The sequence below is a fragment of the Miscanthus floridulus genome, chromosome 11 (assembly GCF_019320115.1).
Source record: "Miscanthus floridulus cultivar M001 chromosome 11, ASM1932011v1, whole genome shotgun sequence".
Lineage (NCBI taxonomy): Eukaryota > Viridiplantae > Streptophyta > Magnoliopsida > Poales > Poaceae > Miscanthus > Miscanthus floridulus.
Window position 1 is genome coordinate 16,097,502 of NC_089590.1, and position 22,938 is coordinate 16,120,439.

At 42.4% G+C, this 22,938-nt stretch overlaps 1 protein-coding gene across 2 annotated transcripts in view; it reads right to left on the reverse strand.

Moving 5' to 3' along the window:
- The window catches only part of LOC136494569 (probable cleavage and polyadenylation specificity factor subunit 1), a 43,646-nt gene extending 22,199 nt beyond the window's left edge, over positions 1–21,447 (reverse strand). The window contains exons 1-13 of one of the 2 annotated variants that reach the window (XM_066490720.1): positions 20,948–21,447; positions 20,705–20,842; positions 19,129–19,282; positions 18,814–18,949; positions 17,447–17,592; positions 16,533–16,628; positions 16,387–16,439; positions 9,024–9,155; positions 8,863–8,914; positions 8,659–8,772; positions 4,282–4,419; positions 3,941–4,066; positions 2,327–2,404 (exon numbers count right to left, since the gene is read on the reverse strand). In XM_066490720.1, coding sequence (XP_066346817.1) covers positions 2,327–2,404; positions 3,941–4,066; positions 4,282–4,419; positions 8,659–8,772; positions 8,863–8,914; positions 9,024–9,155; positions 16,387–16,439; positions 16,533–16,628; positions 17,447–17,592; positions 18,814–18,949; positions 19,129–19,282; positions 20,705–20,842; positions 20,948–21,291 — 1,707 coding nt within the window. In that variant the 5' untranslated portion in view covers positions 21,292–21,447. The remainder of the gene's footprint in view (positions 1–2,326; positions 2,405–3,940; positions 4,067–4,281; positions 4,420–8,658; positions 8,773–8,862; positions 8,915–9,023; positions 9,156–16,386; positions 16,440–16,532; positions 16,629–17,446; positions 17,593–18,813; positions 18,950–19,128; positions 19,283–20,704; positions 20,843–20,947) is intronic. The other variant, XM_066490719.1, reaches the window with a different exon arrangement.
- Positions 21,448–22,938: the final 1,491 nt, after the last annotated feature.

The window sequence follows — 22,938 nt, forward strand, 5'->3', positions numbered from 1 at the left end:
CCACCGCTTCAAGTCAGGCGCTCTGGCTCGCTCGACTGCTTGGGGTTCTCCTCGGCAGAGACACTAGAGCGGTGGAGCTCAGGGTGGACAGCAAGTCCGCTCTGGCCCTGGCAAAGAACCCCGTCTTCCATGAACGCAGCAAGCACATCCGGGTGAGGTACAACTTCATCCGAGGTTGTCTTGAGGAAGGGAGCATCAAGGCGAGCTACATCAACACCAAGGACCAGCTTACGGACCTGCTCACCAAGCCCCTTGGGAGGATCAAGTTCCTTGAACTCTACTCCAGGACCGGGATGGTTCCACTTTCACAAAAGACAACGCAGAAGGCTTAGGGGGAAAATGATGGGATAAGTCTCTGTGGTCATTGTGGGGCTGCAGCAGTCTTTGTGGGGCTGGTTGCAGCATATGGTGGCTGCAGGTCCTTGTGGCTACAAGGACAGCATCTCCTTGACTGACTGACTGCAAGGACAGCATCTCCTTGACTGACCGACTGGAGGACAGCATCTCCTTGACTGGAGGACAGCATCTTAGCTAGGACAGCATATTAGCATCTTAGACTAGCATCTTGGCACATGCTTGGCTGGCTAGCAGCCTATAAATATGTATCCCCAACCCCTCAGGTTGGCATGGCATTTGGAAATAAACCAGAAAATTGCTCCAACTCATAGTGTCATCCTCTCTCGATGAGAGTAAGAATTCTGCTACTACCAAGAGTAAGAATTCAGCGACTAACACTGCTGGCCTGCGTGGGGCCTCCTGGCCTGGATGTCGCAGCGCTGCAGGGTGGGTTCGCCGTGCTCAGGTGTCGTGCTCGGCAGTTACTCCTCCCAGTGTTGGTCGTGCTTAGGTGCTCTGCTCAGGTGCCGTGCTCGGCAGATGACCGTGAGGTGCCGTGCTGCTGTGCTCGCCGTGCTCGGTTGTTCCTCCTCCCAACTAGGGATGAAAACGGTACGGATATTTTCCGACCGTATTCGAAACCAAATCCGTTTAGAGGGCTTGAGATCTGTTCGTATCCGAGTCCGGATATCCAACATCTGATACCGTATCCGTATCCGAATACTCAAATCACATATTTATGATGTTGATATCCAATCTTATCCTATCCGACATAGTTAACACTATCCGTATTCGAATCCGAATCCGGATAGAAATATGAAAACAAATGTAATATCGGTGATATCGGTTCGTATCCGATCCGTTTTCATCCCTACTCCCAACTGCAGTGAGCTCGTGCGGCGGGGCCGGATGGCGGGGCCAGCGGGAAGAGCTCCCTCTGCTGCCGTGCTCGCCCTGTGCGTGCTCTGTCCCTTGTTAGCTTGATGACGTCATGCACACATTATGACCGTTTTCCTTTAGAAAAACAATTTCAGAAATACTTTACAAATACAAATATACATGTACACATTATTCGAGCCTGAAGTCCTTTTAAAGATAGAGGTATAAATCAAGATTCATGCTCTCTGAGAAATGGATGTCCATCACTTCGACGAAATACCTCAAAGGGGTAACCTTACCAATTCAGAGAAGAGGTGACTGTATCAAAACAAACCAGGCAACCAAACACGCTCTAGAGCTAGCTAGGGGTTGGCTTGGTGGGAGCAGGCTAAGACTGCCTATGCTAGGATTCTAGCCAGGCCAGAAGTTGGCCACAAAACCAAACACACCCTATTTGACTTAAAGTAGACAGTGATTGCCACCGCTTGGTAGCAATAAAATCATCTTCATCGCCAACAATCAACACAACTCCCCCCTCTTTATCTACATGACAACCTTACGTTCAAGAAAAAATCTACATGACAACCACTGAACCACTGATAAGCCCTCTTACACATCATCACTGGGACGCTCACAGCCAAAATTTGCTCACTAACAACACAACTACCAAAATACAGCACAAATCTGCCTCCAACACCAACCATCTATAGCTACAGATATATCCTTCGCTACTAGCAAACTCTTCTGTTTCCTTTTTCTACTGACACAGCTTGTCTACCAATCACAATAATGACAGCAGCCCATCCAACCAGATTTTGCAAAATCTAAGGTTCTGTAAAGTTTATCGCTTTTTCGTTTTGTGTGTTTTTTGGAGTCTGGAAAAGGCACTTCGCCTCTTTCCTTTGTATTTTTATCTCCTTAATGAAATGACACACAGTTCTCCTGCGTAGTTCGAGAAAAAAGAATATGTCCAGAAGAACAATACCAGGTGTCATAGTGGCATCAAATTGACAAAGAAAGCAAATGAACCAAGAATTATCTGCTTCCCAAAAGAGTGAAAAAGTGATTGGACCAAAAATACAAAAAGAAAAATGAAGAAAAAAACATGCACCTCAGTAATTAAATCTGGACGGATAGATTGTTGAAGGGCCGAGAGTGTTCCATTTTTTCCATGCCCAGAGCAACACACCTGAAACACCCAATATTATCACAAAGGAAGAAACTTATATTAAATGAAGAACAACAAACATTATACAGCTTCAGTAATTAAACTACAAAATCAGGACAGGTAGATTTTTTAGTTCATTGCCTGAAGAGCGACAAAGATTTGATGCGAACAATGGTGACCAGAGTAAAATTATGGATCACTTCAATCAGGATGATTAGCGCAAATTAATTCAGTTAATTAGCGTAAGGATTGGATGTGTAAGCTCCATGTGTTAGGGCTGGTCCCACATAAGCCCGCTTCAACTGATCAAGCAAGAAGAAATCTAGTTCCTTCGTTACCCCAATCTAAGTTCTCCCATCCCAAACAACCAGAGGGGATCTGCTTCGAGCAATGTTTACCCCATAAAAAATTTCAGTCAATTGCAGAGTACAGAAGAATACTCCAGCAGCTAATACATAAAGTAAAATGAATGAAAAAGAAAATGTTAGCCAAAACGTTTTAACAGACTAAACAGTCACCTATTGTTTAGCTATTTATTCAGGCTAAACGGCCATTTAAACGGGCTAAACGGTGATTAAACGGACACGGCAAGCCACCGTGCAGCATTTACACGGCATGTAAACGGGCTACACAGCCGTGTACACGAACAATTGGTTGCTAATTGCATGTTGCGATTTTTTTAATTTGGTTCTTTTGAAAAACTTACTTTGCAAAGGGACCCTCTGACTCTGAGACAATATTTCTAAAAATGGAAACAGGAGGATGGCTCTAATTGTCATCTCACGAAAGGTAGATAACTCAGTGCTGTGACATTTAAAGCCGGCCTTGCTGCGTTTTAAGGATCATGTGGCACCATGCTACGTTTTGAGGGGTGTGTGTGTGCGCGCGCGTGCGTGTGTGTTTGGGTCTATGTACGACTCTTTCTTCTCCTTTCAATGAAATGATACGCAGCTCTCCTGTGTGTTCGAAAAATATGTACCCTGATCTGTGATCTCCATGCCAATAAGAGCTGAGCCCTTGAGTCCATTGTCTGAAATTGATTCCTAGAGGTCCTAGTCCTATTTGCAATAAGTTTTTGAGAAGGACTGAAGTATAAATAGCACCTGATCATATATCATTATCTTCCATGTTTTAATGTAGTTATTAATTGGACATCCTCCAATTCTTGACATTACTCTTGTTGCGAGAATTGCATAAACACATTCAAGTAAAAATCGGGGACCTGCACAGAAACCAAGCAGTGCCAGGCTCCCTTGTTAGTTTTAGTAAGCTTTTATCACATTTTCTTGTCCTTATTTTTCACTATTTTCCCTTGACTTCAGAATCTAAATTTGCATGTAGGATGAAACATCTCAAAACCCAGCTAGTATTAATCCCATAAAACACTGGCATTTTAAGCAATTGATGGAATCAATCAATCAACCATGTTTTCTGCAAAATCAATCATAAAAAAATGTAATAAATTCCATGTACATGTTAGACCAAGCTAGAACAAATCAAAATGTAGACATATAATTATAAACAACAATTGAAAGATAAGAGTATCATAAAAATTACCAGCTCATAATTGCTTTGCTTCGCAATGCTTGCTGCATTGGGATCAGAATTAGTTCTTAAACCATATGCAAAATCTTTCAGAGGACCAACGTTGATCAGAGCATCTCTCACAACAAATGAGATCTTCTGTAAAGTTTTGGTGAAATAAATGAGCAATAAGAAAGAAGAAAATGGGAAGCAGCTACGCAGCTATGAGCAGCAGCAAACTCATCATGTAACCATTAAAATGAACTTAACCAAAGTAGAAATCATATCACCAACAGCAAAGAGAAAATATTACAGCGCAACAGAAGGTAACCACAAACAGATGGCTACCATACAATAGAAAGTATTCTTCATACCTGTGCTGAATCTACAATATTTGGCACTGTCTTATTATGAAAAGAAAGTTCCTCAACACTGGTAACATCTTGTAGAACATCAGAGGGAATCCTCTTCAGGCGCTTTGAGAAAGGCAGATCACCTTCAATATCAGCAGACTGTTACACAAGTAGATAACCATATATCAGTCACCATGGTTCAAGGAGTTTAGCATACTTCGCAAAAGCTAACTGCACATGTGTTACAAATGATATGTGCATAGCCAGAAGTATGTATAGAAAGAAGATGATGCATAATAAATCATAAAAAGTGTCAGTTGTCAGAATCAGAAAACAAAAAAAAAACAATCAGTAAGATACTAACAATTTAATGAACTACACAAAACTCTTATAATAATGTAAAAGAAAAGGCACAACTGACGATTGGTAAGCCAAGACGATTAGCTCGGGGTCTGCTTTTTCTAATGGGAAGCTAGCTCAGAATTATTCCAAACAGGCCCAATGAAAAACAAATAACGGAGGGTTTTTTCTGCACTGGCATTCCCACCATGTGAATCTAGATAATGGCCCTGGTTTGGAACTGCTTTTTTTCATGAACTTATTTGACAAGTCAGCTTTTCTTTAGCTCAACACACAAGAACAGAATTGGTGGAATATTCATTGTATTGCATTGGGCCTCATGGGCTGATTATATAGAGTACATAGGACTAAACCCCCACGTAGATAGACAATGTGGTACTATTCCTATTTACTCTAACACCTAGGGCAGTCATTCCCCTTCTCTAATCACCCCTAATTTCCCCAATTCTACCCTTTAATCCCTCTCCTCGGATGCAACCCATTACAACAATACTTAGATCCTCAAATCCATGTTTTCCTTGTTAATTCCATCTCTTTAAAGTATCCCAATGGCCACATTAGAGAGCATGAGGAATAAACACAATACAGAAAGAGCCAAAGTAGCCACACAAAATTAGGCAGAGGTGTATATTTCCTCTCCAATGCACAACCCTTATTCAACATTAAAGTTGGTGACCAAACTCACAGAGCAGAGTTGGGAACTGGAGAATACTGATATTGAGACTAGTAGTTCTTGAGAAGAGAAGTTGAGATGAGAAGAATTGGGTCAATGTGAGGATACGACAAGCAATGCATAAATAAAGAAGCATAATAAACACAGCACAATAAGGAGAGAACAAATGAGATGGACAGGAGAATGATGAGACAAGAAACTAGGAAAAACATACAGGGATCTTTATATATTCCACAGAAAGAAGAAAAAAAAGAGATTATTTTACTGAAAATTTTGAGTGCTTACTGCAAATATGGAAATTTAAAAAGATTATTATTTTACTGAAAATTTCTAGTGCTAACTGCAAATATGATAATAATGGCACTTTTAGCTATATAGGTTTACTGCGTGTAAATATATTATGCGTTCAAGAGACTAAATGAAAGGGTCAGAAGGCGAAGGAGGTGGACAATACAAGTTTCAAGCTTTGTTACATAGGGACAGTCGCGAATAGAAATGGAGTAGGAGTTTTGATTGATAAGAGCCTCCAGAATGGTGTGGTGGGAGTGAGAAGGCAAGGAGATAGGATTATCTTAGTCAAGCTTGTCGTTGGTGATATAGTCTTGAACGTAATTAGTGCGTATGCCCCCCAAGTAGGCCTCGACGAGAGTGCTAAGAGACAGTTCTGGGAAGACTTAGATGGCCTGATTAGAGTTGTACCTAGTAGTGAAAAGCTTTTTATAGGAGGAGATCTTAATGGGCATGTAGGTACTACAAGTGCAGGTTTCGAGGCAGTTCATGGAGGTTTTGGGTTGGTAGTAGGAATCAGGAGGGGGAGGAAGTTCTGGACTTCGCGGTAGCTTTTGACCTGATGATAGCCAACACTTTCTTTAGAAAGAGAGAATCTCATCTAGTGACCTTCAGTAGCGGACAACACTTTAGCCAGATTGACTTTGTCCTCGCAAGAAGAAAGGACAAACGAGCATGCTTGGGTTGCAAGGTGATACCAGGGAAGTGTGTTGTTTCTCAACATAAGCTTTTGATGGCAGACTTTCGTTTTCAAGTGCGTGCCCATAGGGATAAACAAGCTAAGATTGAAAGAACAAAGTGGTGGAAACTGAAAGGGGAGACGTCAGAGGTATTCAGGGAAAGGGTTATCAAAGAGGGCTCTTAGAAGGAAGAAGAGGACATAAACAACATATGGGAGAAGATGACAACCAACATTCGGAAGGTGGCCTCAAAGGTGTGTAGAGTAACCAAAGGAAGTGGAGGCGAGGCTAAAGATACTTGGTGGTGGAACGAGGAAGTCCAAAAGGCTATTAAGAAGAAGAAAGAATGCTATAGACGCTTATACCATAACAAGAGTGTGGACAACATAGAGAAGTACAAGGTGGCAAAGAAGACTGCAAAGCGAGCTGTAAGTGTGGCAAAGGGTAGAGCGTACGAGGATCTTTACCAACATTTAAGTACGAAGGAAGGAGAGAAGGACATTTATAGGATGGCTAGGGTTCGTGAGAGAAAAACAAGGGACTCCAAAAAAGTTAAATGCATTAAGGATGAAAGGGAGCATCTCTTGGTGAAGTAGGATGAGATCCGACATCGATGGAATGAGTATTTTGATAAATTGTTCAATGGTGACAATATGGACACAACCTTTCAGTTGATGACTCTTTTGATGACACCAATAGGCGCTTTGTGCGGAGAATCCAAGAATCTGAGGTCAGAGAGGCGTTGAAAAGGATGAAAGGAGGTAAGACGATGGGACCGGATGGTATCCCAATCGAGGTGTGGAGATGCCTCGGGGACATAGCTATAGTATGGCTAACCAAGTTGTTCAACCATATTTTTCGATCGAACAAGATGCCTGATGAGTGGAGAAGTATATTGGTACCGATCTTCAAGAATAAAGGGGATATTTAAAGTTGTACTAATTACCGGGGAATTAAGTTGATGAGCCATACTATGAAGCTATAGGAGAGAGTTATCGAGCATCGCTTAAGAGCAATAACGTGGGTCTCTATGAATCAATTTGGTTTCATGCCCGGAAGATTAACCATGGAAGCCATTTTCTTAATAAGACTAGTTATGGAGCGGTATAGTGAGAAGAAAAAGGACCTACACATAGTTTTTATTGACTTGGAGAAGACTTATGATAAAATACTAAGGAATGTTATGTGGTTGGCTTTGGACAAACATAAAGTCCCAACAAAGTACATCGGGCTCATTAAGGACATGTACAACAATGTTGTGACTAGAGTTCAAATAAGTGATGGAGACACGGATGACTTCTCGATTAGGATAGGACTACATCAAGGGTCAGCTTTGAGCCCTTATTTGTTTGCCTTAGTGATGGATGAGGTCACAAGGGACATCCCTTGATGTATGCTTTTCGCGGACGATGTAGTGCTAGTTGATGAAAGCCGGACAGGAGTGAATCAGAAACTGGAGTTATGGCGGGAGACTTTGGAGTCCAAAGGTTTTAGACTCAGTAGAACTAAAACTGAGTATATGAGATGTGACTTCGGCACTACTACTCGGGAGGAGAAAGATATTAGTTTGGAAGGTCAAATAATGCCTAGGAAGGATATCTTTCGATATTTAGAATCAATGCTACAGAGAGACGGGGATATTGATGAAGATGTTAGCCATAGAATCAAAATAGGGTGGATGAAGTGGCGCCAAGCATCTGGTGTCCTATGTGACAAAAGGGTACCACAGAAGCTAAAAGGCAAGTTTTATAGGACGGCGATTAGACCTGCCATGTTGTATGGTGCAGAATGTTGGCCTACGAAAAGACGACATGTTCAACAGATAAGTGTCGCGGAAATGCGTATGTTGCGTTGGATTTGCAGTCATACAAGAAGGGATCGAGTTCGGAACGCTGATATACGTGATAGATTAGGGGTAGCACCAATTGAAGAAAAGCTTGTCCAACACCGGTTGAGATGCTTTGGACATGTCCAACGGAGACCTCCAGAGGCACCGGTGCGTAGTGGAATCCTAAGCCAGGATGGTAACGTGAAGAGAGGCAGAGGAAGACAGAAATTGACTTGGGTAGAGGCAATAAAAGGACACTTGAAAGGATGGAATATACCGAAAGACTTAGCCTTAGATAGGAGTGCTTGGAAAACAGCTATTTACGTGCTTGAACCTTGATTCCTTCTGCTGGGTTTCAACTCTAGCCTACCCCAACTTGTTTGGGACTTAAAGGCTTTGTTGTTGTTGTTGTTGTTGTTAGCTATATAGGTTTACACAGTGTCACAGTGGCAGTAAGCAAGAACTTATTTGAAGTGAGCAGTACATTTTTTTAAGCATACAGGGTGAAGTTCTCAAATAAAAACAAAAATTTAAGAGGCACATCCAGAGAGAAATGTCATAAAACTAACCTCGTCTAGATCAGGCAGAACTGATGTTGGCATGCCACAGGAAAATTGCACAAGAAGGCTATCTGCCAGACGACTGCCAAGAAAGAAGAACGAACTTCCAAGAGTTGTAGCACCCTTTACCAAGCAGGTCAGTAAACATAAAAACATCATCCCTTCAGTTGAGTCAAAAAAAAAAGGAACAAAACAAAGGCATAGATAACCAACCGAACTAAGGACAGATGCTTTGGATTTCATAAGATCTAATCTTTGCACAGCTCTGTAAATAAAAAAAGCAGATAATAATAATCAATACAAAGTCTAAAACACTTGTACAAACTGTAAGTATGGCTTTCTCAAATGAACAGTGAGTAATAGTAGTGCCATACCGCCCATCATAAACCACTGTTAGTAATAGTATTTCTCCATTCTTTGATGAAAACATCACAATGTCATGGGATAACCATGTTGCTTTAGCTACATCGAGCTCAACATGAAAACTTGTCTTAAGAATTTCTGGGCTGCCAAGTTGATAGAGAAAAATAAAGTGACCATCTAAAACCTCCAATGAAGAGTAAGGAAACTAAGAAACAACATCTGCAGTCATGGATGGATCAAAGTAAAATTATATTGTATATCCAACCCAACTATAAAATTTTCATGCTAGACAAGCACCGCCAAGCGAATATGAGCAGCAGCAATGGCACCCTGTTGACTGTTAAGTGTATGGTTAAGGCTCTATCTATAGGCCCATCTATAGGCCCACTCTATATTTAGCCATGAGGCTCTCTATATATTGTCCCCTTTACCTCTGGAGAGATCGTACTCGGTTATCCCAAAGGTACGTAACATGGTACCAGAGCTATGGGATTAGGGTTAGAATTAGATTAGTCTGATCCAAGATCCATTTTTTTTCCCTTGGGATCCTCTCTTCTTCGCGCGGCCCGTCGCTGTGCCCTCCCGTCGCCCATCTTCCGGCGTGGACAGCCCGTCGCCATCTCATCGCGCATCTTCGCGCGGCCCGTCGCCGTGCCCCTTCGCCCGACGGCCCGTTCCCGTCTCATCGCCCGCCCGCGACTTGGCTCGCGACTCGTCGCGTTGCATCGCGAATCATCCGTCGCAGGGCACGTCGCTCGCGACTCGTCTCCGTTGCGGGGATCGTCGTCTGCTGCTTCCGCTCGTCGCTGCTCGTCGCCTCTTCAACCTCTTCCATCTCCGGCTTCTCTGTTCTGCCCGCCTGTTGTTGGAACAGAGCAGAGGAGGTCCTGATCGTCATCTTCCGCTCGTCGCTGCTCCACGCCTCTTCAGTCTCCAACTTCCCTGCTCTGCCCGCCTGTGGGAGCAGAGCAGAGGAGGTCTTGCACGTTCAGCAAATAGAGGGGGTCCTCTGCTTCTTATACCACAGTGGTAACAGATCGCTGCCTCCCTCCTCCTTGGTCAGCTGTTAACAGTTGTTTCCATCATGTCTCAGTCTCAACTCAACGCAATTGTCATCCGTATCACTTTAGAGGGTCCAAATTATCCTGAATGGGCCTTCTGTGTAGAAACTGCTTTAAGGGGTCATGGTTTACTACATCATTTAACTGACAATGCCTCTAAGCCTAAGGAGGATGGTAGTAATGCTACTGCAGTAAAGGATTGGGGTATCAATGATGGCAAAGTGATGGCTGCTATGGTCAATAGTACTAAACAATCCTTGATTATGAGTCTATCTAAGTTCAAAACTGCTAAGGCCATATGGGAAAATCTAAAGCAGCGCTATGTACAGGACAGTGGGGCTCTTTTACATAGTCTTATGCAGCAAACTCATGTCATAGAGCAGAATGATATGTCCATTGATGAGTACTATTCTGCTTTTGATCGATTGATGGGATCATTGACTTCCATGGTACCTGAATGTTCAGCTGATTCTTGTCCAGCACATAAATTTATTGAAAAGTTTTTCACCTACAGATTTGTCATGGGAGTTCGAGCTGAGTATGATTCCATCCGTACACGGTTGCTTCACAGTTCTTCTGATCTCACTATGTCAAATGCTTTGTCAGATTTGCTTGCAGAAGAAACTCGTCTCAAGTCCCTGTCCTCTACAGTGTCTCATGGTGTGTTGGCAGCTTCTCGGAGGACTAGTGCACCCAATAGTACCTCTGCCGAACCTTGTAAGCATTGTGGCAGGACTGGTCATCTTTCAGAAAATTGTTTCTCTCATCATCCAGAGAAGTTGGCTGAGTATCGTGCACGGCGTGCTGCTCATGGTGGTCGTGGTCGTGGTCGTGGTACTGGTTCCACTCCTAGAGGCTCAGTTTCAGTGGCTACTTCCTCGACTGTTAGTGCTCCCTCGGCTTGGGTGCTTGATTCAGGCGCTTCTTTTCATGTGACCTCTGATCAGTCCCAGCTGGTTGCCTGCAAGCCGGTCCCTGATGGTGCTTCTGTTCAGACAGCTGATGGTACATATTGTCATATCACTCATCAGGGTTCACTTTGCAATAATCACTTTTCTGTACCCAATGTTTCCTTTGTACCTCAGTTGTCTATGAATCTTCTGTCGGTTGGTCAAATTACCGACCAAAATTGCTTTGTTGGTTTTGATGACTCATCTTGTTTTATTCAGGACCGTCGCAGCGGGAAAGTGATTGGGACTGGCCATCGCCGTAAAGGTGCTTCTAGCCTCTACGTTTTGAACACTCTACGTCTTCCTTCGTCCGTTCCATCTACAGCTCATGTCTCATCCGTTGCATCGTCTTCAGCCTCTTCATTTGCCAAGTGGCATCATCGCCTTGGTCATCTTTCCGGGTCTCGGTTGTCGTCCATGATAAATAAAGGTTGTTTAGGTCATACCTCTATTGAGTCTAGCTTTCATTGTAAGGGTTGTAAGCTTGGCAAACAAATACAACTTCCTTACCCTTCTAGTGTTTCTCGTTCTGCTAGACCTTTTGATATTATTCATACTAATGTATGGGGTCCTGCACCTTTTGCTACAAAAGGTGGCCATAAATACTATGTCATTTTTATTGATGATTATTCTCGCTATACATGGATTTATTTCATGAAACATCGTTCACAATTGTGTTCCATTTATCAGTCTTTTGTTCGAATGGTTCACACACAATTTTCAGCTCCCATTAAAGTTCTTCGTTCAGACTCTGGGGGTGAGTACTTGTCTGCTGTCTTTCGCCAATTTCTATCGTCTGAGGGTACACTTGCACAGCTCTCTTGTCCAGGTGCTCATGCTCAGAATGGTGTTGCTGAACGAAAACATCGCCATCTTATAGAGACAGCTCGCACACTTTTGATTTCATCATTTGTCCCTTCTCATTTTTGGGGAGAAGCTGTTTCCACTGCTGTCTATCTCATCAATAGGCAACCTTCATCCAAATTGTCTGATCACTGTCCTGGTGAAGTACTTTTTGGTACTCCTAGCTATGATCATCTTCGAGTTTTTGGATGCACTTGCTATGTTCTGCTTGCACCTCGTGAGCGCACAAAATTGACTGCACAATCTGTTGAATGTGTTTTTCTAGGGTATAGTCCTGAGCATAAAGGTTATCGATGTTATGACCCTTCTTCCCGTCGCATACGCATCTCTCGTGATGTTACCTTTGATGAGGATCGCCCCTTCTTTTATAACCCTTCCACTACCCCTTCATATTCTCCCACAGAGTCCACCTCTTTTTTGAGCCTTCCTCCAAATCTGATCCTCCTATTTCCATCACACCACCTTTACCTCCTACAACATCCTCGTCTCCATCTCAATCTTTTTCAAAACCACCTATTACACGTGTCTACAGCCGTCGTCCCTCCCAGCTTCCGTCTACTTCTCCCACCATGGCTAGTCCAGATGAGCCCGCTGTTGATGCTTCTAATAATAACATTGATGATTCACATGTTCATGAGTTACAGGTTGCTCCACGATATAATCTTCGAGACCACAGTACCATTCATCCTGAAGAGAAGTACGGTTTTCCCCAATTGCATGCTGTTGTTGATGAGCCATCCACTTATCAGGAAGCTTCTCAAATTATGGAATGGCAGCTAGCTATGTCTGAGGAACTTGCCGCCCTTGATCGTCAAGGCACTTGGGATCTTGTTCCATTGCCATCGCACACAGTACCTATTACATCTAAGTGGGTATTCAAAGTGAAGACCAAGTCAGATGGCTCTATAGAGAGATATAAGGCGAGGTTTTCAGCAAACTCAGGGTCTAGATTATGATGAGACTTTTGCACCTGTTGCTCATATGACGACAGTCCGTACATTAATTGCAGTTGCAGCAGCTTCTTCTTGGCCCATATCTCAAATGGATGTCAAGAATGCCTTTCTTCATGGTGATTTGACTGAAGAAGTTTATATGCAACCGCCCCCGGGTGTTGTCGCTCCTCCAGGATATGTCTGTCGTCTTCGCCGTGCTTTATATGGCCTTAAACAGGCTCCTCGTGCTTGGCATGAGCGTTTTGTCTCCGTGATACGGGCTGCTGGATTTTCTGCTAGTGATCATGATCCGGCCTTATTTGTTCATTTGTCACCACGTGGCCGTACGTTGCTTCTTCTCTATGTTGATGATATGCTGATTACGGGTGATGATAAGGATCACATTTCCCATGTGATGCAACAACTCAGTGCTGAATTTCAGATGTCTGATTTGGGTCCTCTCAGTTATTTCTTAGGCATTGAGGTCAAGCACTCTACTCAGGGCTATCATCTTTCTCAGTCTAAGTACATCCAAGATCTTATTGCTCGTTCAGGCATCACTGATAGTCGAACTGCTGCCACACCCATGGATCTTCACTTGCAGCTTCGTCCCACTGATGGGGTACCTCTTAAGGATCCCTCTCGATATCGACACATTGTGGGCAGCCTTGTTTACCTCACTGTCACTAGGCCGGATATTGCTCATGCAGTCCATATTTTGAGTCAATTTGTTTGTGCCCCAACTTCTGTTCATTTTGGACATTTACTTCGCGTGCTACGCTACCTACGGGGGACATCATCTCAAAGTTTACTCTATGCGCATGATAGTCCGCTTCAGCTTCATGCTTACTCGGATTCCACTTGGGCGAGTGACCCAACAGATCGATGTTCCATCACTGGATATTGCATTCTTCTTGGCTCTTCTCCTATTGCATGGAAGTCCAAGAAGCAAGCAGCTGTATCTCGCTCTAGTACAGAAGCTGAACTTCGAGCCCTTGCCACTACTACTGCAGAGATTGTATGGCTTCGATGGTTGTTGGCTGATTTAGGCATCTCTTGTGATGTTACCACACCTCTTCTATGTGATAATACAGGAGCCATACAAATTGCTAATGATCCTGTGAAGCATGAACTCACAAAGCATATTGGTGTGGATGCTTTCTTTACTCGGTCTCATTGTCATCAGAAGACTATTTCTCTCCAGTATGTGCCTTCAGAGTTGCAATTGGCCGACTTCTTCACTAAAGCACAAACTCGGGAGCAGCATCGGCTTCACTTGATCAAACTCAATGCTTCAGATCCTCCACTTCCACCTTGAGTTTGAAGGGGGGTGTTAAGTGTATGGTTAAGGCTCTATCTATAGGCCCATCTATAGGCCCACTCTATATTTAGCCATGAGGCTCTCTATATATTGTCCCCTTTACCTCTGGAGAGATCGTACTCGGTTATCACAAAGGTACGTAACATTGACTACTCCCTCCATCGACAAATATAAGGCATTCTGGAGATTTTAAGACAGATTAGGAATAGAATAGATGTGTGTGCTCCTGAGTAAAGGATAAGGACCACACCTAATTTCCTTAACTCAAGCGGCCGTTGGGCTACACCACTGTATTTACATGGAAGGATGTCAACAGAATGGGAGATAATTAATAAAATGTGGGGTGCTGGGTGCCAGAATTCCTTGTCTTTGTGGACAAACGACAAAAAAACTCAGAATGCCTTATATTTCAATATTTGTGTACAGAGGGAACAGTAAATACTGCAAACACAACAGCTGCCACTGGTTATAGTCTCTTTTTTAGGAGAATATGGTAGAGGAAGCCCCTACATCTCATAGTCAGTCTACACGTCAACTGAACTCTGGACCGCAATATCATCTGACTAAATTTGCTTAGCAAAAGAACCATGTCAAAGGCACTTTCATGTTTCATCACAAACCAGGTAACAATTTCATTCAACCTTCAACAACTAATTTCTCTAATTTTGCCAGCCATTGACAACTGTCCGATTTGTACCGCAAGTCACAATGTAGTTAAAAAAAGATACGAAGACAACTTATAGTAGTATTGTCTGCCAATTTTTCAGAATAATAATGGAGCAGCACTGGCGATGATCAAAAAACAAATCAATTCAAATACATATGGATTTAAACAATGCGTTGAAGGGAGACACATCTAGACAACATATCATTCAAATAGCATAGGATACAGTATCCTAGTAAATATTGGTGGTAGCTACACTAGATAACATACAATAAACTGTAATGGATTCATGGTTCTAAAACTCAGTATTGCACTAATGACACACTTATGCCTACAGCCTACACCACATATACAGGTACCATTTTTTCAAATATGCAGTTGAAGGTTTATATCTTTGTACGTGACTTCTCCACACTTGATTTATGATTTATACCACATCAGTCTATAATTTCTATTCAAAGTTCATAGCTAATAAAGGTGTTATTGTATTGCATGGTAGGACAGCCTAACAAATTAGCGTATAATTTCCCTGTATGGTGAGAAACGAGCATAACCACAAGTCTTTGCATTTATCAATCACACACTATGTATAGATTCTTCCATGGTGAGCTGTGTGCGTAAGGTTCGAAAGCATGTTCAAGTTTACAGCCTGCAGTCAGAGTTTAAATTCCTAAATCCAACAGCCAGGAACCCTTCTTTCTGTCCAAAAACGAAATTACTTTCAAGATCTATTTAAAATCAATTCTGAAATTTTAAAATTCAGATTTTTTTTTATTCATTACTAATAGAATGACATTTGCAATGAGATTGAAGGATCTTATCAAAGTATCAATGAGATGAGGAGATTATTCATGAAATGGGAAATGCAAAGGAGTCAGTTGCATGCCAGAAAACAAACTAACAGTTTGCTCATTTCCTCAGGTGGTCAGCATTCTTCCAAGCAGCGTGGAACCTTGTTCCCTAACTTTTATTTTACCATAATCTAGAAGCAAAAATGTTGAGCCAAAGAGACTAGTGAGAAAGAAATAACTGCAGATCATATGATCCTAATATTTTCGAAGGTCAGCTGAAATAAACAGAACATGTTCCAAGACTCTAGTTTTTTTCAGGTACACAGATTGTTATGAGGTTATCATTTTACAAAAAGTTGACCACAGAAAGTGGCGGGCTTTATATCAGTTCAGCTAATTTACAAGCCCACATGAGACATTTCACTGAGTCCAGTACTTTAAGCAACCTGCCTGCAGCAAACAAATTCTTAGTTGTTGCATTATTTTTGCTGCTTAAACTAGATCAAATTTCTAGTACTGTATCTTCAAAGAGTGTAAATAGTATGTCCAAGAGGGGTTTCAGATGAGCGGTGGAGGTCATGGACATTATTGTATAATGGTGAACGCCACAGTAGATATATGCATGTATACTAGTAAAAGGTGTCAAAAAAGATATAACAATAACAAAAGGCAGCTTATGAGTTGGCAGCAAGAAACAAATTTTTGGCAAATAACAAGCAAGCACTTATTCTAATGAGAAGTAGGACAAGTCACAAGGAAAGTAGGGATTGTGATTTTAAGCAAGATACTACCTTCCGTCAGGCTGCAACGAGAAACTGTTCAAGGCAAGTGAACAAGATGTGGACTGCAACAACAAAGATAATTTTTGAATCGATGGCTCAAGATCAACCAATCAATGAATAAATTTCATGAACCTTGAGTATATAGGTCAGCAAACCTGACTATGATAATGGATCGAATTGGCACAGATCACAAGAATGCCACTTATAGGAGGAGGCACTGCAAGAAGTTGATATGCATCATGCGGAAGTTTCTGGAAAGAACAAACAGTGTTTTGTAAAGATAAGTGTAAAGTTTATATTGAGTCCAAGAAAATGGATGTTACGTGGTGCTTCCATAAACACGTAAAGGAAAGAAACACAAGCCCAACAGAATCACAAGGTAGGAGGACAGAAGACATGCTAAAAAGTAAAAACAAGAGAAAATCACAGCAACCCATTACAGCAGGCACCGTGAAACAAATTGAAAATTAATAAAACTTTTCGAATCCCACAAAAACAAGGACATCAAAATAGAAACTGAACACAGTGCTCCACCAATATGTGCTTTGCTATGAAAATTTTGAGGAAAGTTTTTTTTTTGCTTTAAAACCAGGTTATTCAGAGGATAGCTATGATTAGTTACATATTTTGTCAGTTAAGTACAAATCATGTAAGCTTAGCAAGTAATTATGTATTAGGTCTGGGCTCAAAACAACAGAAAAAAGTCAATAATAATCAAGGTCATTGCATAAACTTCCAAACAATTTCCAGAGAAAAATATAAGATAAATGGAAGAAGCAGGCAATGAGGACCTAAATTTCAAGTATTTAAAGGTAAAGCACTAGTTACATAAACCTGTGAAAATATGGATTATTTATATAAAATTGCAGAACTTATAATTAAAAAACAACACTACTACACTAGCATATTTTATGAATAAGATATAGCAACTTGATTTGATGATTCTTGGATAACCAAGCCATATAAATATGTCACGAATCTTTTGCTGAAACAATGTTGAAATACATATGCAAGACAGAAAACTTAGACAAGAACTGACAAAAGCTTACGACTGATCTCACACACTTACAGCAGCAGACCATATCATCGGATGTTGCTTTAAACCCATGCTTATACTAAACGCAGATAGCATGCATGTTTGGCTCTTTGATGAGATACGCCCAGCCCACGTCGGCTCTCGCTCATGAAGTATGACCAACACGGGCTCAATATAACCTGAAGGCATCATAAAATGGAAATGGCATAGCTCTGGATATGATAAGTCCGTACCACTATTAAGAAATATGTATACAAAATGTGTGGCAACAAAGGAATTTGTGATACACAGAACTAGAAGCAGTGGTCAGAGCAAAAGAACAAAATTAAAGAACTCTGTCACATAAATCATCACCAAGTTATAGTGTACGAGAGATCTAGCCTGTAGCTGCTCCCCTGGGTGGATCTCCCACCGCAAGCCCCCCCCCCCCCCCCCCCCCCCCCCACCCCAACCCCCGGTTCACTCCTCTCCGTCGCTCGCGCCACCCCCTCTGCATGGCCACGCCATCCATTTATGGCCAGCTTTTGTACCTAGATGTAAGCTATGTCTCTGGACAAACCAAAACAACTTACAATTTGGAACAGAGGGTGTAAATGAGAACTTCAGGTCCAGACAGAAAGCAAGATGGTAGTTAACATGGCGTCCTAGCATAATACTAGTCATCCTCAAAAATCTTAAAACTGACTATCATTTATTCAGTTAGTAACACAGGCACGTTAACAAGATGGAAGTTGTTGTTTCTTGGCACTTCCTCTGTCCACAAAAGAATGTAATTATGGGATCCGTGCCGGTCAAATTAACTCAAGTTTGACCAAGTTTATAGTAAATAGTATTAGCATTTATATCTCTGAATAAATTTATTATGAAAATATATTCTATAACTAATCTAATGGTACTTATTTTGTATCATGAATGTTAGTACTTTTTTATATAAATTTAGTCAAAGTTCAAACTGTTTGACTCCTCGAAAAGCGAGAATTGCATTCTTTTGTGGACAGAGGGAGTATTTGTGTACAGATTTAGTTATGTCCTCATTTGTGTCAAAGGAGAATAATCATTTTACCAAGTGTACCAACAAGCACTCATAGTCATATATGATGATCAACCGTAGAAAAGTTGCAAAAAACATATATCAAAATAGGCTATAGCAAAGAGTAGATATAAGTTGTTGAAGCATAATGTCAGTACGATATACCAATATATAGCTGGAAATAAAGTAAGACAGTTACAATTAAAAAAGAATGAATACAAGTAATCATTATGTCACAATAACAAACTTGTTACTTGTCCATGAAAGTTCAACATAACTTAAAACGCATGAAAACAAATATTAAAATGTGAGCTTTGATATAGAAAACAAATCCAAAGTGAAAACAAAGTGAAAAGAGATCTTATCTCACCATGCACAAATGTAAAGTCTTTGATGTGATTCATTTCTAAATCGCGTAAATCAATCACATATGAAGATTCAATCCGAACAGCAGTGGAACTCAACACACGTGTAGGTTCATCCTCTCCAACTAAGCTCTGCCCAACCTAATAAGGCATAAGTAAAACCCTTGTAACTGGTTCGAAAGAGCTCAGTGCAGAAGTTATCGAAATGTTAGAAAACCAGACTAAAAAATAAGGTTAAATGAATCAAATATAAGAGATAAGAAGAAACTACAGGTAGCTGAACTTCATGATGAAAAAGGAGACCATCAAGCAAACTCAACCTGAGCTGCTTTCAAAATTATCATCTGCAATCCATAAACAAGCACAGCACCACATCTGCCTTGAGGATCCGCTTTTATGATAGGACCCCAGGCAAACGATTCCCTACCCCTTTTCAGATGGAACCATTCAGGGCCTTCAAAGCAATGCATTGAGCTGCAAAATCACGAATCATAATCTGTTAGGCAAGGGACAGAAAACTAGCTCAATCAAAAAGAGCAATTAGTTTAGGTTAGTGTACATCAGAAAGAAAGCCAGAGAAGAAAAACAGTGCTACATATTTGTGAGGAAAACAAAAAAAAAAAGTTGGTTCTGTGGTATAGCCATCAGCATCAACAACAACAAAGCCTTTAAGTCTCAAACAAGTTGGGGTAGGCTAGAGTTGAAACCCAGCAGAAGCAATCAAGGTTCAGGCACGTAAATAGCTGTTTTCCAAGCACTCCTATCTAAGGCTAAGTCTTTAGGTATATTTCATCCTTTCAAGTCTCCTTTTATTGCCTCTACCCAAGTCAACTTCGGTCTTCCTCTGCCTCTCTTCACGTTACTATCCTGGCTTAGGATTCCACTACGCACCGGTGCCTCTGGAGGTCTCCGTTGGACATGTCCAAACCATCTCAACCGGTGTTGGATAAGCTTTTCTTCAATTGGTGCTACCCCTAATCTATCACGTATATCATCGTTCCGAACTCGATCCCTTCTTGTATGACCGCAAATCCAACGCAACATACGCATTTCCGCGACACTTATCTGTTGAACATGTCGTCTTTTCGTAGGCCAACATTCTGCACCATACAATATAGCAGGTCTAATCGTTGTCCTATAAAACTTGCCTTTTAGCTTCTGTGGTACCCTTTTGTCACATATGACACCAGATGCTTGGCGCCACTTCATCCACCCTACTTTGATTCTATGGCTAACATCTTCATCAATATCCCCGTCTCTCTGTAGCATTGATCCTAAATATCGAAAGGTATCCTTCCTAGGCACTACTTGACCTTCCAAACTAATATCTTCCTCTTCCCGAGTAGTAGTGCCGAAGTCACATCTCATATGCTCAGTTTTAGTTCTACTGGGTCTAAAACCTTTGGACTCCAAAGTCTCCCGCCATAACTCTAGTTTCTGATTCACTCCTGTTCGGCTTTCATCAACTAGCACTACATCGTCCGCGAAAAGCATACACCAAGGGATGTCCCCTTGTATGTCCCTTGTGACCTCATCCATCACTAAGGCAAACTAAGTGCTAAATAAATAACTACACAACAAAAACAAAGCCTTTTAATCCCAAGCAAGTTGGGGTAGAACGATGCGTAGATGACACCCAACAAGAGCAACCAATAAAGAGAATCTAATAAAAGGACAAAAAGTAGAATCCTTCAGCATCTAAAACAAAAAAAAACATGGGATATTTCTTTGTAAGTTGATATCATTTCATTTATCCCCTGACAGGCCAACAGCAAAATTCTAATATGCAATGCTGTTATTACAGTTAAAGTTTACAACATTGTGCCCACCTACAGCAAATGAGAAATTTTTATTCCTAGCTTGTCCAAAGTGAGAAACAAGTGGATTATGTGCTACCTTGTTCGCAGGCCATTGATGCTGTCATCAAACTCCATACATGCTATTTTTGCATCTTTAAACGTCACCGCAATGGAGTCTCGCCTATTCTCCGTGCCATCCGACAACACAGCCATCGATTCAATGTTACCGTGGAGCCTAAATGCCGTTCAGAGAATGATTAGTCCTCCAAGATGCACAAAATCAATACCTGAAATTTACAGCTAAAGTGAATGCAGAGAAGCAAGAGCGATCTCCCTGCACCTGTAATGGCACACAAGCTCTAGTCGAGCCCCGGAGATCCCATCCAGGATGGCGCCAGTCGACGAAGAATTGCCCACATCCACGGCCCCCGTCGCGTCGTCGGCCCTCACGGCATACACCTCGAGCACGTTAGCCGCCGACACAACCAGGTTGGGGGTGGGACCCACTCGCCGGGGCGCCCTAGCCGCAGCGGAGTCAATATCGCCGTCGGGTCCGGAGGCAGCGGCGGCGGGCGCGGGCGAGGAGAAGGCGGCAGCGTCGGCGGGGGAGTGGGTGATGAAGCCGGCAGCGCAATGGTCGATGCCTGTGGGCCAATGCATCATCTTGTACGCCGCATAGCTCATCTTAGCGGGATGGGGGGGGCACGGGCGACGGCGATGGCCCCCGAGCTCGGATTTGGCAGCGCGATTTTGAACGAAATGCGCGGAACGAAGGGGGGTGTACCAAAACCCTAGAAAAACCCCTTTCCGCGGCGAACAATCCTCGGACCCGCTCGATGCTTGAGTGTGGACCCCGCATGATTTAACTTTTTATTTTTAGTGAACTTTTGTTTCGTCAATGTGATTGTATGGCATATTTTCTTCTCCATCTTTTCATACTCAACTCCACGATAAAACCTTTCAAAAAAAAACCACAGGAAAAGGTGAAATTAGGGCCTCTAGAGCATCTCTAGCCGCTTTTTCAAAATCCATTCTCTAAAGGCGTGTTTGGTTATACGCACCCATACGACATGTGTCCATTCCGCACCGAGTCATCCATTGACTTTTTGGAGAATCGGTTTGTCATGACCCGGTCTTGACACCTTTGTGAGCATCAGCACATGAGCATGATTGCATTTGTAATCTACAAACTATAAACTAAACCGTACTTCTTTCTGCATTCAAACTGCTCACTGTTGACTTGACGGACGGTCCGCCAGCACCACCGGACCATCCGCCAATTCATCTGCACGACCTCACAGAGTCCAGACCCCGTCAGTTAGCTCACCAACACCACCGGACAGTCCGCCGTCACAACGGAGCGTCCGATAGAGTCAGCCCATACAGGATTGTGAAGTGTCACTTGGAGAGATCACTTGGCCCCACTTGACAGCCCACCTGTCCAGCTCAGTGAATGGCTAAGGCAGAGCACCCACCAGCTCATTCATTCACTCTTGCACTTCCTCTCTCTCTAGTTCATCTCTCTCTACACTCACACACAAGCAAGAAGAATAAAAGGAAGGGGGAAGAAAAGAGAAGGGATTGAAGCAAAGATACAGCAAGAGATGGCCATAGAGACCACCTAGAAGCCTTCATCCACGAGAGGTGGGGGTGGAAGAGGGAGGAGCCCTTTCACCCTTGCCATAAGGAGCTAGGAGGAGAAGGGAGTAAGAGGAAGAAGATTTTGAGTTGCCAAGAGGGGAGATCCAGTTGCTCCATCTTCTTGGAGAGCTTTGCATCTTCTCATTGCAACCCTTGGTAAGGATCTAACCAAGCCAAACATAGGATTTCACTTTTAGGAGCCATAACCTAGAAAATGTCAATTTGTGGCCTAGGTTTAGTTTGCACCCAATGTAGCTAGAACCAACTAGCTAGACATGCTCTATAGAACCCTAGTAACCTACCCTAGAGATGGTTTGCACATGCAAGTACCATAGATGATGATTTGGATTTCGAGCTGCTAAGAAGTGTTCACTGTCAGTAATGACGGAGGGTCCGACATCACTAGCGGAGTGTCCATCAGAACTGAGTAGCTCTCTGATAAGGACATGACACCCATGCATATGACCATATTTGGCACATGGTATGGAGGGGTAGGAGGCCAGCAAGGGTGTCCAAGTTAAGAAGGAGGCCCGAGGCTAATTCGGTTCGAGTCCCCAAGGTGGAGGCCCAAAGCAACTCAAGTTCGAGTCTGCCTCGGCCTTTAGGACCAGTCTACCTTAAACTGGTCACCCAGGACGCATACGGACTCTGTTTTTGACGATCCATATATAGTTGGAAAGCTAATTTGAT